The sequence below is a fragment of the Agelaius tricolor genome, unplaced genomic scaffold (genome assembly GCF_023055355.1).
Source record: "Agelaius tricolor isolate 1412-34295 unplaced genomic scaffold, bAgeTri1.0.p SCAF_3, whole genome shotgun sequence".
NCBI classification, from domain to species: Eukaryota; Metazoa; Chordata; class Aves; order Passeriformes; family Icteridae; genus Agelaius; species Agelaius tricolor.
In genome coordinates, this window is record NW_027269263.1 from 10,368,260 (window position 1) to 10,383,469 (window position 15,210).

The window sequence follows — 15,210 nt, forward strand, 5'->3', positions numbered from 1 at the left end:
GCTGGAAGACTGGGAAAGCTGAGATGATGTAGCTGTTAAAACAGACAGGATGAAATGTCTGGAGCTGCTCCCAAATGGCACTGCTTCAGCTTGGCTCTCCTTGTGTCAGCCCTGCCTGCAGTGCTCTCCTGCCTTACAAGAACAAAAGGGGGGTGTAAGGGGAAGCTTTTCACTTCCAGAGAGGCAAAGGCAATGAATGAATGAATCACTACCCATCTGTATTATTGAAATATTAATCTCGCCTCAGCTGGAGCGGGAGAGGTGGATAGGTGGTCTTCCATTGGTTAAATATAATAGGCTGATAAGTTTGTGGCTCTTTTTCTGTATTGCAGGTATTCTATTCCAGACTCCTTGAGGAAGCCAACAGAGGTTCATTTCCACCTGAAGTGATTAATAAAATCTTTTCCAACATTTCATCAATAAATGCCTTCCACAGTAAATTCTTACTTCCGGAACTTGAAAAAAGAATGCAAGAATGGTAAGAGGCAATTCACTGGTTAATACACTTCTAAAACTGTGTCTGTAGAAACTTTCTTGCAGGGTTGAGGTAGGGAAAGTATCTTCAAATTAGCTCTCCAGGCCCAGGAACCACTGTGAGTAAGAGAACATCTGCTCTTCCACTCTTCCTCAGGATCTGACTCAGCAGAGGACTGGCATCATTTGCTCAAAATAAAGGACATGGATCATGAGTAACCTCACTGAAGCCAGTGAGATTGCTCATGATATTGCTAAATTAGGGGTTCAGACTCAAATTATGTGCTACCTGATGAATTTATTGTACAGAGTACGAAGTTGAGGTAAATAACACGTATGTGGTTTATGATAATGCTGAAGTACAGTAACCTCTGTTTTTACTGCCTTTTGTAATAATGTGGGAGAGAATCATCTTCTTCTATGCTTTAATTTTCTGTTTGAAATTAAAACCCATGCTAGATATATTTCAGGGCCATTTTCACCTCAGCTTTCCTTGACCTCTATTTAGAGCCAGCAAGGATAGAACAGGTGTAAATATACTGTGTAATACTCATGTACAGATGTAGTATTTTTATCCTGCCTTGGTGTGTATGTGTGATTCTGGACATATTAAAACACAGCCATACACTTTTGGTCTCTTCTATGTAAGTAAACAAAAAAAAAGAAAAGGTCTCAAACCATTGCTGCTTCCCTACCTTCTTTGGGAAAAAGGGTAACCTCATTTAAAAAGAAATTGTAAATACAGTTTCATCCAGTCATTTCCCCTCAGCACTTGTTTGGCTCCTATATTCTATGTTATCTAGAATTTATTATGAGGAATTCAAGTGTTTGTCCATACATAATTTCCAGCTACACTATCATATAGCTCCTTTATTGTCAAAAAACACACCAAGAATGAGGGGAGAAAGACCTTTTTTTGTGATATATATGAAAATCTTAGACCATACAGTGGTGCTTTAGACAGCAGCTGTACATCTTCTGCCTCTGTAAGATGATTCCCCTTTAAATGATGGTTCCTTAAAATAGAATATTTCACATGCACAAACACATGGTACCTCTAGGTAGTCTATAATGCAAGGAAGTAATAAAGTGTAAGCATTGTGAAATATGAGAAGTTCCTTGCAGAATGACTTGAGTAAGTAAAAACTACCCATTTCTTTTAAAAATCTGATAGGAAATAGGAATGCCTGGATAACACTAGAGTGCATGTTCATGAGAAGTGCAGTTTAGATGTTTCAAAAACAGCTCACACCACATTATGGCAGTGCTGTCTAATTTGAAATGAGATTCAAGGTGTAATATTAAAATTCTGCTCTAGACGCTTTATGGAGCACAGAATATGGGTTGCCTTACTTTACATATTTGCAGAATGCTAAACTGCTCACTACTATTGTGTGTATAATTATATGGCTTCAAAGGTTGAAAAGTGCTTTTGCAGATAAGCTTTGACTCTTGGTGCAGAGCTAATAAAGGATATCACAAGGATATTATCTTTTCCAAACTGTGTGAAAACAACCTTTGTGCTGTACCTGAGACAGCCTGTTTAAATGTCCTTGAAACACTGCTTTTGGGAGGAGTTAGAAAAAAGGGTGCAGTTGAAGACAGCTTTTTCTGATCATTGCTGAAGGTAAAACCTGGGGTAATTTTCTCTCCCCATCACTGGTCTCTGAAATTGTCTGGAATAATAGCTTCTGCCAGATACAGTCTTCTCAGAAGTTCCTCTCATTAGACACAAGAAATTAAGTATGTTCTATGGGTAGCTTTATGTGCTTCTATTATTCTTTATCTTCTAGCAAAGAAAGCTGGATAAAAATTGCTGACTTTTTCTTGAGTTGTGGTTTAAATTGAAAACTTAGAGTAAAAATATGTAAAGCAGATCAAAAGCAATTTCTTTTTTGGAAGAAAAGGCAGTGTGAATCTAAACTTACCAAGTGAAAGTGAAATTGTCTGGTACCTGCATTTTGAATGAGTTGAGCAACAGCTGGAGCTCAATATCTCTTACAACATATGGCTTGAAAACACCAGAACCAGCATTGTTGCAATATATTTCTCATGAAAAGTGTGTAACAGAGCACAGCAGTGATCCCATGCCATAGAATCATCAAATGGTTGGGCTTGGAACAGACCTGAAAGAACATCTAATTCCAACTCCCCTTCCATGGGCAGGGAGGCCTTTCACTAGGCTATCAAACAAGATAATTAAATACAACACCCTGAGTCTTCTGGACCCAAGGATGACCAGTAGCAGGTACTTGGACATAACATAAGAGCCCTGCATGACTTAGAGACCAACTTCCCACCCTGTCTTGTCCCCTCATTGCCAGCCCCAGCAGCACCCAGCCCTCTGCCAGGTGTTACACAGGATCTCTCTGCCCTGCAGATGCAGCTGCAGCTGGACCAGTTCTTGACAGTCCTGCAATATTCACCGTTCAAGTATAACTCTTCTGTTCTGCACGGCTTTTCTCTCAGAGAAGTGGTGTGTTGGAGTGGGCTGTAGAATTTTTCACTTTAGACTGCTATGAGAACATTGATTTCAGACTTTTAGAAATCCATACTGAGATAGTGATTTCTGAGTCTGTTCGTGAAAATGAGACATGAAATGTGCTTCCTATTGTAGTTCTTGGAGGTGCCTATGTGCTGCTCCACATTTTTTGTGTGCCCTGGGAGTGCAGTTTCTCTCAGCCTCTCCATCTGCTACTTTACTATTCTGTTTTATCTGAAGGTGCCATCAGGAGTTGGGAAAAACGTGGGAAAGTTCTCACAAAAGACTGGAATCCAAGGGATTATCTTTCCTTCATATGTTTCCTTAGATAATTAGTAATTAAAACCCGAATGTTAATACGTATGTTTATACAAGGCACAGAGTGGAAGCTGTACAGAATGGGTTTAGCCCTCAAACTAAACCACAGGTTAGATATTTTAAGGATTAAATTATGGTCAAAAGAAGATAATGGAATTTTAAGGAACTGCAGGTAAAGTAAATTAGGCCATGTTTTGTAAATAAAATCTTTCACGTCTTCAATTTATAGCTTTACTTATTGTAGTCCTCTACATGACCTGTGTTGCTCATACATCATCAAAGGGGGATACAAACACTTTCTAGATTTTCTTATTTTAGTCCTCTACATGACCTGTGGTGCTCATACATCATCAAAGGGGATATAAACACACTTTGCTTGTGAATTCAGATTTAATGCTTATATTGGAACTCCATATGAGGCGATCCCAAACAGAAGGATTCTCTGTTAAACACTTGAAACCTTTTTTAAGCTTGAGTGACTTTTTTTCTTTCCATTTTGCTCTGAGATTCCACCCTCTTACTTTGCAGGACCACCACCCCTAGGATTGGAGATATTCTGCAGAAGTTGGCTCCTTTCCTCAAGATGTACGGCGAGTACGTGAAGAATTTCGACAACGCGATGGAACTGGTGAAAACATGGACTGAACGGTCACCTCAGTTCAAATTCATTATCCAAGACATTCAGGTAATGGGGAGAACAATGGAGATCCTCAAGTGATATATAAAATGCATAGGTTTGTGGATGAAAAAAGGATTAAAGAGGAAATGACATACCAAATCCCTTAGAATTAAGGTAGTTGTTTTTATCCACTTCACACTGCGTTTTTCCCTACTCCTTCCTGCGTATGTGCACAACCCACCCACAAAAATCCAGATTTTTTTCTCCAGCAAAATAGAAGAGCAAATTGTAAAGGTTGAAATATCTGAAGATTATAAAAATAGTGCATTTTGTTGTAAATACCAAAGTAAATACCATTTTAGGGTGAAGTGAAAAGGCAGTGCATCCCTAGATCCCTGCACTGCATTCGGTAATACTGTGTTTTCTCACAGTAACGCTGAGCACTTACAGCTGAAGAGCCCAGGGATGCCAGTCTTTCCCAAAGGCTCGTTTCACACCCTCTGGTGCTCCCTGGGGGTGTCTCTGGGAATTGGCAGGTGTGTGTCCTGCTGCAGTCTGAGCACTTAGAAATAGAATGGAATATTTCTACTTAAATTTTACTGCTCTGTGGGGTCTTTTGGTTGTAAGCCAGGGAAGAAAACAATGTAGATTTTAATGCAATTTTTGTTTTTATAATCTAATTCCATCTAAGATTATGAAAATGAATATACATCTTAAGATAGAAGGGAGGGACACTGCTGAGGGAGTTGACATTGTAAATGAAATTCAAAGAAAGCATTCCCTCCTCAGATAGGTAAAACATACCTTTGTAGCCCATTAGAGTGATTCTTTATATATGTGGTCATGAACTGTTCTTACTAATTTAGGAGTATTTCTCTTGAGTGTTTTACAAACCTATTTTAAAATACACTCGAGTTTAAAAGATTTTTTTTTGTAAGACTGTCAAATACTTAGAAAAGTTTTTGCACTTCTTCACAAAAAAATATTTTCTGATTATCTGGTTTGGTAAAATAGTTCTGTATTTTTTCAGAAGATCTATCATGCATGTCTCAAAATACATTGTTTGTTTCATCAACCATAACTTTTATTTTATGGTATTGTAATGACATTTTTGCCTGCTTCATTGAAATATGTTTACAATTTTTTAGAAGGAAAAAGTGTGTGGAAATTTGACATTGCAACATCACATGCTAGAACCAGTCCAACGCATTCCACGCTACGAGATGCTTCTAAAGGACTACCTAAGGAAATTGCCTCAGGATTCCCTAGACTGGAAAGATGCTGAAAGTAAATATCTTCAGGCCATTAAAGGAGCTATAATAAGATATTAGTAAGAGGATACTGTAAATTAAAGATATTTTCAGGAAAGATCAAGTGAAGACTTACCCATGAAAAGAATGATAGAATTTCTTCAGTTAAATCATAGCATTCCTTGAAAAAAAAATCTGTTTGAATTTAAGTTAATTTTAAAGCCATAAAGCCTTTAGTATTCTCCTGGAGCACAGAAGTTTTACTTTGGTTTTGGAATAGCGCACAGGTTTTGATTTGGTTGCTTTGCAGATGATCAGGGCTTGTGGTGGCTTTTTAATTTATTTTTGTTGGCATTTTGGTTTGCTTTATGCACATTTGGAATGTTTGACTGCTATTTGTAAAAAAGTGAAGTTAGGCTCATTGTATTTTGAAGCTTCTGCAGGGAAAAAGCACAGCCCACTTTTAAATTTCTTCCTCTCTGTATTTACATGGGAACAATTCAAGATATTTGCATGGAGTATTCAAATTCACTTGCAAGATAATTCTTTTAAATGTTTCATTTTTAGTACCATTACAGTAAACACTTGTAAGATGAGCTGTTTCAACTGAAAAAATATAGTTTGACTTTGTGAACTGCTTTGAGAAAAGGAGGGAGATAACCAAGACTGTTCTAGTCACAGAAAAATGTGATTCTAAGTACTGAAGTGCTAGAGTAAACTGCAATAATTCTCTTCTTCTTTCCATATTATTGTTTCTATTTGGTACCTGACTTTTTTTATGCCTTCCACTTTACCTTGTTTCCTTTTATTGCTAACTGAAGAAATTTATTGTACTTTGTAATTTACGTAAAAACAACAAACATTTTTGTAGAATTACCACAGTGCCCCCCCCTTTCCCCCCCCTGTGTAGTACATAAATAACTAAAAGTACAGCTTTTTGGTTTTACTTATTTGATTTTTCTTCTGTCTAGAATCCCTGGAAATTATATCCACTGCAGCAAGTCACTCAAACAGTGCAATAAGAAAGATGGTAAATGATCCTTATTTTCCTGATGACTTTTCAGTAAATTTCAATATTTGGTCAGGCTAGGAGAGTGAATTGCAAATCTTCCCTAAAATGGCAAGAACTGGTTTCTTGGGTCAAAGTGATTGTTCCTATTTAATGTATATATACAGTTCCTGGAAATAATAGACAAAATTTGTCATTGCAACAAATTCTCTTAAGTGGAAAATGGGACATACTTAGGTCTTCTCCTGGCTCAAATCCCTGATACTGCACTGAACTCTTAACCATGTTTCATCTGTTCCTGTGAGTGCAGGACAATGTTTGTAAAGAGCAGTTACTGCTTCTCTGCCTGACTGGGCTGGAATGATAGGATCTTAATTGAAATGTGAGATGTTTTGGGCAAGAAATAATGCAGACTGTATAAACAATTTAAAAACAAATTTTAAAAATTACTAAGGATATAACATTTCTAAAAGTATTTCTAGCTTTATCAACTAAATTAATCAGTCAGACCACACATGCTGGGTATAAATATATTTTCCAAATCTTAACAGTCTCCAGATTTATGCCAGCTCCCATCATTTAATTTAAACTGCATCAAGACCTGTGTTTTCAATTAATAACTCTTATAATTGTGTTTTCACCATAAAGGAGAATCTAAAGAAGTTGTTGGAGATCTATGAGATGCTGGGAGAAGAGGAAGACATTGTGAACCCTTCAAATGAACTGATCAAAGAAGGGCAGATCCTTAAACTGGCTGCTCGCAACACGTCTGCCCAAGAGCGCTACCTTTTCCTGGTGAGTGTGGTGGCTGCTGCTGCTGCTGCTGAGAACTTTGAAACCCTCATTAAACTGAAATGTAAAAGCTTAGGATCTTTGCCCTGATGGATTGGGTGTTGAGGTCCCAGTAAGTAAGTCTCATGGTTCTGTGGGAGCTTTTTGTCGTGGCAGGTCATCCTCTCAGCTGCAGTTTGAAAAGCACAGCCATGCTCCCTTACAACTCCTGTGGAAGAGGTTTGGTGGAGTTTGTTGCTTCCCATGCATTGAAAATTGCTGGTATATTTTTGCTCAGGGGTCTCTGGCATGGCCCCTCTTCTGGTTAATAAAGGGTAGTGACAGGCACAGCTCCTCCTTATCTGTGCTTCAAACAAAAGAAGAAATCATACAATAGAAAGACTTCAGCTGGGGCCAGACAGCTGACTTAAATGATGTTCCCTTCCTATGAGAGGTGACAAGCTCAAATGTGCTGTGTCTCTGATACAGACTAGGCAATAGTCTAGTCAGGTTTCAATGAAATAGGATTGAACTGAAGTGACTTTTCAACTGAAGTGAATTTTTCTTTTCAATAATTAGTTTTGAGAAGAATGAGAGAGGGAAAAAGTGAGAAAATTAAACACTTTATATCTGATTTAATAACTGTACTTCTAGGCTGTGGCTTTAGACATTTAAACATTATTTAAAGTTCTACTTTAGTAAAGGAATATATCTTTGTCCTGCTCTCTGTACTATTTTTTCCCTTGTGATATGGAGGGTTTCAGGGAATATAAACTGTAGGAAATGTTCTTTTGTCTTGGAGAAATGACAAATAGTGTCTTTGAATAACATTAATTAGAACTTGTACAAAACAAAATTATTTTGGTACAGGATAAATATAAATGTATACACTGAAAGGAAAAGTCCTTATTCTACAGTTTACAGTAGGTTTTGCAGAATTGGGGAATAAGAACAGATTTAGTTAGAAAAGCTTTACATTGGCATAGAATATCTGGTCTGAGTATAGTTTGATAATAAATACTATGAAGACTGCTGCACATGCAGAACAATTATTCTTAAATTCACTGAAGCTGTCCTTGAATTTTATTCCTAAAGAAATAAGAAAGAGAAGTTGTCTTGCATTAGAGCTTTGGCCTTCTCATGTGTCAGCTGATCAGGAAAGAACCTGCTTTCTCACCCACCAAGTCCAGCTTTGTGATATTGTCCAGCTCTCAGTGGACAAACTGTGGTTTTATCTGTGTTTTTCTTAGTGCAAAACCTCGTGTTTATTTTTCCCCCCAGTTTAACAATATGTTGCTCTACTGCGTCCCCAAATTCAGCCTGGTAGGATCCAAGTTCTCGGTTCGAACCAGAGTGGGCATAGATGGCATGAAGATTATAGAAACCCATAATGAAGAATATCCTCACACTTTCCAAGTGTCTGGAAAAGAGAGGACATTGGAGTTGCAGGCCAGGTAAGCAGTCTTTTTAGCCAGTTCCTTGAGATCAAATATATACACACAGAAGAGTGGATTAATAGATTTGAAGAACAAGGCAGCGGATTTCATCTTAATATTGGTGTTTTGGAAATAGCCTAGGTTGCCAAAAAATCATGAATTTTCAGTCCAAGAATCTCCCTGAGCAGAAGATGCATCTAGGATGCATAGCACATTGGCTAACCTTGCAGAAATGCCCAAGATAGCTGTGAATGGGCTGGCTGGGGATTTGAGAGCAGTGCTAAGGCAGCTTGTCTGACTGAGGTGTTTTAGGACACTGGGTGTGATAATCACTGGTGCCTCTGGGATCTGCCTTGGTACCAGCGAGTCTGTTCACCTCAGGGCAGGTCCAACAAACAAAGCTCTCCCTCCCAGTGGGTTTACCTGCACACAGAACAGTTTTCTGCAGCAGTAGCTGAGCATCTGCTTTCCTCTGTTCCTCAGCCCCATTTCCCATCTACTTGTTTTCTTCCAGTCCCAAATATTAACCTCCTCCTGGAAGGCAAGCTCTCCTCTTAGTTCTTGGGTCCTTTTCCTCCAGATGCACTCTTCTGACTGGCACTTTTTCTGCTCTCCAATTTATTAGTCCTTGTATCCTCCTTTTGCTGAGTTACCTTCCCCTCACTTTTTTGCATTGCCTAGGCTAAATTGCCCCTGTCTAGACTCAAATAAAGTGAGATGCTCCTTCTCTCCTTTTGGTCCTGCTTAAAAATCCTATTCTTAGCAGTCAGGGTTTCATTGCAGAGAGGCAAGGACTAAATTAGCAGGAAAATGTCGATGGTGGGTATAGTTCTGCGTTGGCACCAAGTATTTGGGGACAAACCATAGCTTGCTAGCCAATGAACTTGCAAGCTTCTTTCCTTTATGGAAAACCTGTAAATATTTAATGAGAGTTACAGCAGAGAATGTGCAAATATAATAGCATATAGGTATTTACCTACACTTTCATTCGATTTCAAATTAAATATATACTTTGAAAAATGACACAAAAAAACCCTTTCCACTAAGATCTGCAAGATTTCTGGGATGGGTTTTGGCTATCAGTCATATCTGCTGTAAATGACTGTCTGATATCTTGCTAAATATTTTATAAATTGTTATGCCATGGACCTATTTCAATGGTGAAAGGTGGCATCTTGCTATACCATTCCTGAAGCATGTTTTAATTGGAAGAAAATTATTACAGCAAATTTGATACAGATACATTTGTTAGCTTTCCTACATTACCTGTCGGGGAAAGTTTATTGCATTAGTTTATTTTAGGTGAGGGAAGCACAGATTTTTATCTTTGCTCTGTGATCATTGTTAGAATACATTAAAAAAACTCTGTAAAACTCTGTAAAAAAACTCTGTAAAAAACTCTGAAGGAATAGATGCCACGAAGCTCTTATTCAATTAGAAAAATCTATATCAATGTGTGAGTAGTGAATGTACCCTACACCTTAATGTCCTTAATTCATGTGCTTGTATTAACACTGTAATAATTTTTAATTTACCCTTGGCATATTCTTTAGTAGGAGGATTATATTTATTTTTCAAACTCTTATTGGAGTACATTTTCAATTACTGTCTTTAAACAGCTGGTAGATTATTTCTTTGGAAGGCTGCTGGTCAGTCACTATGCTTAATAGCCCAGCATTTTGTTTTTATTGTAAGCAGGTAGGAAGAATAATTTTGGCTGCTTGGACAGGTTTCTTTTTCCTCATGTGCAGATGGTAGGTGGGAAGGGCCAACAGCAGTTTAGGTTTCAGCCAGCTTGAAACTTCTGCTAATACTGCAAAACAACAAGTGGGGAGCAGTTTTAATTGAGATGTTGTAAAGGTTCTCTTTGGCGTCCTTCAGAGTAATCCATAGAAAAATTAATTTTTGTATGACTGGTATTACATGGTGCATTAGGGTTTTTTCCCAACACATTACCCAAGGAGGAGGCAACTCTTGGAGAGCCAGATACACTGAAGTGTTATGTTTCTAACTTTTTTCTTCTGGTTTGGTTTGTTCGGGGTTTTTTTTGGTTTGTTTGCTTTTTTTTTTTTTTAAGTTGGACAGTTAAAAATTAGTATTGTTTAAATTCTTGACATTTACTGAAGAGTTACTTGGCTTTTGCAAGAAGTTGTTGATAGTAAGATAATGTTTCCTAAACTAGTCTCAAACTAATGTGTCAAATATTTCTTTTAGTTCTGAACAGGATAAAGAAGAATGGATAAAGGTAAATTCATCTACGTTCTTTATTTTCTAAACATTTTGCCACTCAAGCAATCAGAAAAGTAATGTTTTCTGTCTCTACCTTCTCTCTGCTGATCAATAACTGGTCAGAATGCAGAGTGTGTTTTAAATTTTACCATGTCTGAGGAATTTCTCCACTGTTTCCTTAGGCACTTCAGAGTACTATTGAAGCTTTTCAGCAGAGGAATGAAACTTTCAGAAATGCTATTGCTAAAGAATATGAAGACATGCCTGTTGAAGTCTCTGTAAGCTGCTCTTATTCCTTTGTAACCTTCTTAATACCCATTGTGTTCTTCAATAAGTGGAAAAAGTTTGGCAGAAACTTTGTTTTCAACCTCGTCATTCTTAAAGCAGAGTAATCACAAAGCAGTCATCTTATTGGTAATTATTTTTCTTCAAAATGCCAAATCTTGTAAACCAGCCTCTTTCTTTCTTGAAACACGTTACAGAGCACCCTTTCAGTGATGCATCACGATTTTTGACTGGGTTCTTTGTTATTTCTTTTATAGATTTCAAAATGCATCTTGAGCTATGTTTTGTAATTTCCTTTCCAGAGGATGAGGAGCAACGGGTCCGGGATAGCTCTGACCTGCTCGGCACAGCTGTCCGAGCTCCTGTTCTTAGCTGCAGGCAACCTTAGCAAGCTTAAGTGTTATCAGCTCTTTAGTGATTATCAGCTCATTGTGATTGCAGGCCTTCAGCTTGCTAGGTGCCTAGGCAGGCAGATGCAGGGAGAGAGAGGAGAAGGCTGTGTGAGGTTCCACAGGGGTGTCTTTATTGAATCTTCTGCAAAGGTTCCCAGTGACAGCTCTTCTGCCCGAGCTGGGCAAAAGCAGCTCTTTATATAGGGTACAGGGGTTTTGGAAATTGTCCAGGAGCAAGGGTTAAAGGAAAGTGACCTATAGTCTTACAGAGAGATAAGCAAGGGGTCTGAAGGCAGAAGAGAGGGGCTTCTAGTCCAGTCACCATGACTTGGCATTTCCTGTCTTGGATTTCTGACCGCCAGGGAAGTCTTACAGGCTCTGGGCCTGCTACAGATGAGAATAACTATTTTCCCTATTTCAAGTACTGTGCAGTTTTTTACTAGGCTTTTAAAATTCTTTTCTCCTCCTCCTGGCCCTCCTTTAGAACGCTGAGCTTGGGAAGAGGGCGCCGAGGTGGATCCGGGACAATGAGGTCACCATGTGCATGAAGTGCAAGGAGCCCTTCAACGCGCTGACGAGGAGGAGGCACCACTGCCGAGCCTGTGGACACGTGAGTGCACATCCTCCTGCTGCAGCTGCTCAGCATTCCTGCCAGGGTCTCCAGGCACCTGCCTGGCTTCTCATGGCTCCTTGTCATCCTACAGTCTTAGAATGGCTTGGGTTGGAAGGGACTTTAAACATCACCCAGTCCCTGTGGTCACCAATTGTTGCGGTGTTGTGGGTGTCCCCAGGATGAGGTGAGAGATGAGAATTGACTCCAAGTCAGAGAATGATGAGAGATGAGAATTGGCTCCTTCTCAGAAGGCTGATTTATTATATTATGATATGATATTATATTAAAAGAAAATGATATACTCAAGCTATACTAAAGAAAGAGAAGGCTAGACAAGAATGAATAATAAAATGTCCTGACCGACCAGAGTCCTGACACAGCTGGACTGGGATTGATCATTAAGTTTAAGCAATTCACATGCTGGGTAAACAATTCTCCAAATCACATTCCAAAGGAGCAAAACATTGAGAAGCTGAGGCTTCTCATCTTGCCAAGAGAAGAAATCCTGGCTAAGGGATTTGTCACAAAATATCACAGTGACAACTCCCAACCCCAGTGCAGGGACCTTCCAGCAGACCAGGCTGCTCAGAGTCCCATCCAGCCTGGCCTTGAACCCCTCCAGGGATGGGGCATTCATCCACAGCTTCCCTGGGTAGCCTGGCCAGTGCTGTGGAGTTTGCTGCTGCACTTGTAGCTGCAAGAAGCAGCTCTGCACACCACCAAGGACCCTCTGCCTGCTCTAGTCATTAGAAGCACTTGTGTATAATGTCCCAAGGCACTGCACACAGTATATTGTTAATTTTGAGAGAACTCTACTAATATGAAGAGTTTCAAGACCATATTAAGATGGCAAAATCCAGCATTATTTCAGTATACTGTTAGTTTTGAGACACCTCTACTAATATGAATAATTTCAAGACCATATTAAGACAGCATAACCCAGCATTATTTCAGGCAGCACTGGTTGGCTCCACCAAAAGACCATAAAACCCTGCAGTTTTTCATTAGGTTAACTTAGAGCTGCTCCCAGCTGGGTTCAGTGTGTAAGTGTGAACATTTGCAACGAATCAGAGAAGGAGGGAATGTAAGGGTGGGGAGAGAATTTTGCTGCTGCTTTCCATGTGGGATACTACAGTAACACATCCAGCTTGAAAGCAGCCATCAGGCAATAGTAGTATGACTTGTGAGTTTTCAGAAGGTAACAAAAAACCAGCAAACACACTGTGCTTTCTTTCTTGCCACCTAGCAGCTCTGCCTGTCTCCACCAGATGGTAGTACAAGCTCAGGTTTAATATTTGTGGTACAGGGTGTATTGTCTGATTTCTTTCTAATGTTTTTAAGTGGCATGGGGGGTTGCTGCATTCATAGTGCTGCTTTTGTGCTTTGCAGGACACTAGAGACTTTTTCAGATGCTCTAAATTATTGGGTTTACAGTTGTCATAGAGGGTTTTTCCCTCAGATCTTTTTGTCTTAAAATTCTGTTAATGTTGAAAGCACGCCCTCTGTTTTTATTTCCCTTTTTGTTTAGACTCCTAACTACTGCCTTCTATTCTAGTTCTATCAGATCTCCTTGTGCTTTATTTTCAAAAGATTTTTTTCATGGGAGTTAATTTTGGATAGCAATGATGGCATTCCAGAAGTGACTAATTTGGAATACTTAACTAGGATTGTCTAGAGCTACAAGCTGAAGGTGGTGATCTGGATTAGCACTGCAAAGCCTTGGTCCACAACAAAGTTTTGTTCAGATGTATTAATGGTTCAAGTCCATTTATCTACCTTTCTTTCTTGAAATAACTTCACTCATATTTTTTTATTCAGGGCATCTTTTTTTCATGTGAAAGAAAAGTTCTGTGGAAAATCAGTTCTAATGAAACAACTTTGATATCTCTTTTTGATATGAGATATCAAAGTTGAAATACTGAAAAGAAAAATCAGGAAAAATCAGTGGATATTGGCTTATTTAGTCTGTGTATTTATGATTTGATTTTAAAATTGTAAATTTTATATATATAGATGTATATATACAGATGTAAACATGCTAATATTTCTTGACAAGTAAAAAAGTAGCCATTTCTGATTTTATCAGCCTTGTATCATTAAAAGATCATCTCAATTGTAGGTTTTTTTAATCTGATAATTTCATTCTGGTTACATAGAAAACCAGGTGGTGAATGTACCTTTTCAGACTGGCATATAATGAAACTGCCAGCATGGCTTGGGCTATATTCTGATTCTCTACCTAACTTGAAACTATAGATATAATTAAAAGCTAAATGTGATTTTATGCAAAGTACAAAATTTCCATCAGATAAATAGGAAGAAGTGCTTCTAGTTAAGAAGTAGTGGCACAAATTTGGAAAATCATTATTTTCAAATAAGTTATTGCTGACATATTATAAAGACATCTTTCTTGTTCTGTATAGTTAAAAATATACTCCAAAATACTTTAATACTAATTTTTATTTCTATTTTAATAGACTTCTATAAATACTTAAATATTATATGTATTTTTTTTTCTAAGGTGGTTTGCTGGAAATGTTCTGATTACAAAGCACATCTCGAATATGATGGCAATAAATTGAACAAAGTCTGTAAGGATTGCTATCATGTTATAATTGGTTGTACAGACAGTGAAGAAAAGAAGAGGAAGGGCATCTTGGAGGTATGTAATTCAAAAATACTGTATATGTATAGCTGCAATCCTTTTGGTTTGTCAGTAGGTGAAAAATGGTAGCATTCTTGCAGAGTTTATTTTCTCTTTAAGAAATAAAAAGTACATGGACCAATTTCATATCATTCCACAGATTTTGGTTTCCAGTACTCACCTTTGCAAGATTGCTTTGTTTCTTGCAACTTGACATTTTTAAGGGAATTATAAACCTTAGAGCTTGTTTGCTTCTTTCAGTTACATCAGCTCCTGTGACAAGATGTAACCTTCCCTTATAAATTTTCAGTTTTCTTCTTCTGCACTTAAGCTTTCATCACACCATACCCTACTGCTACCAGTTGGTTTTTAAAAATATGTACCCAGACTGAAAGAACTGGGGATGAAACCAATCAGAATGGGGGAGAGTTTTCCTCTTCCTTAGAGTAGTAGGATACTGTTTTGATCAGAGTATAAAATGGGCCTTTAAGTTGTCAGGTTGTCCTCAGCTTTTGGCGTCTGAAAAGCCAAGGTCAATGGAAATTTTAGCACATAATTATTTTGTGTTCTTTCTTATCATCTCAAGTTTACTATTTAATTTGAGTAGCATTTTACTCTGTCTACAGGTTTTAAGCAATTAATCTAATCTTTTCTCTAGGATTAGTGCTTGAATGCTTATGTTATTCTT

General features: G+C 38.1%; 1 protein-coding gene across 5 annotated transcripts in view; it reads left to right on the plus strand.

The window, feature by feature from the left end:
* The window catches only part of FGD4 (FYVE, RhoGEF and PH domain containing 4), a 106,250-nt gene that overhangs the window by 83,394 nt on the left and 7,646 nt on the right, over positions 1 to 15,210 (plus strand). For all 5 annotated transcript variants that reach the window (XM_071422440.1, XM_071422437.1, XM_071422439.1 and 2 more), the window contains exons 6-15: positions 333 to 478; positions 3,803 to 3,959; positions 5,042 to 5,180; positions 6,115 to 6,173; positions 6,801 to 6,947; positions 8,205 to 8,377; positions 10,574 to 10,604; positions 10,771 to 10,866; positions 11,750 to 11,875; positions 14,400 to 14,540. In XM_071422440.1, coding sequence (XP_071278541.1) covers positions 333 to 478; positions 3,803 to 3,959; positions 5,042 to 5,180; positions 6,115 to 6,173; positions 6,801 to 6,947; positions 8,205 to 8,377; positions 10,574 to 10,604; positions 10,771 to 10,866; positions 11,750 to 11,875; positions 14,400 to 14,540 — 1,215 coding nt within the window. The remainder of the gene's footprint in view (positions 1 to 332; positions 479 to 3,802; positions 3,960 to 5,041; positions 5,181 to 6,114; positions 6,174 to 6,800; positions 6,948 to 8,204; positions 8,378 to 10,573; positions 10,605 to 10,770; positions 10,867 to 11,749; positions 11,876 to 14,399; positions 14,541 to 15,210) is intronic.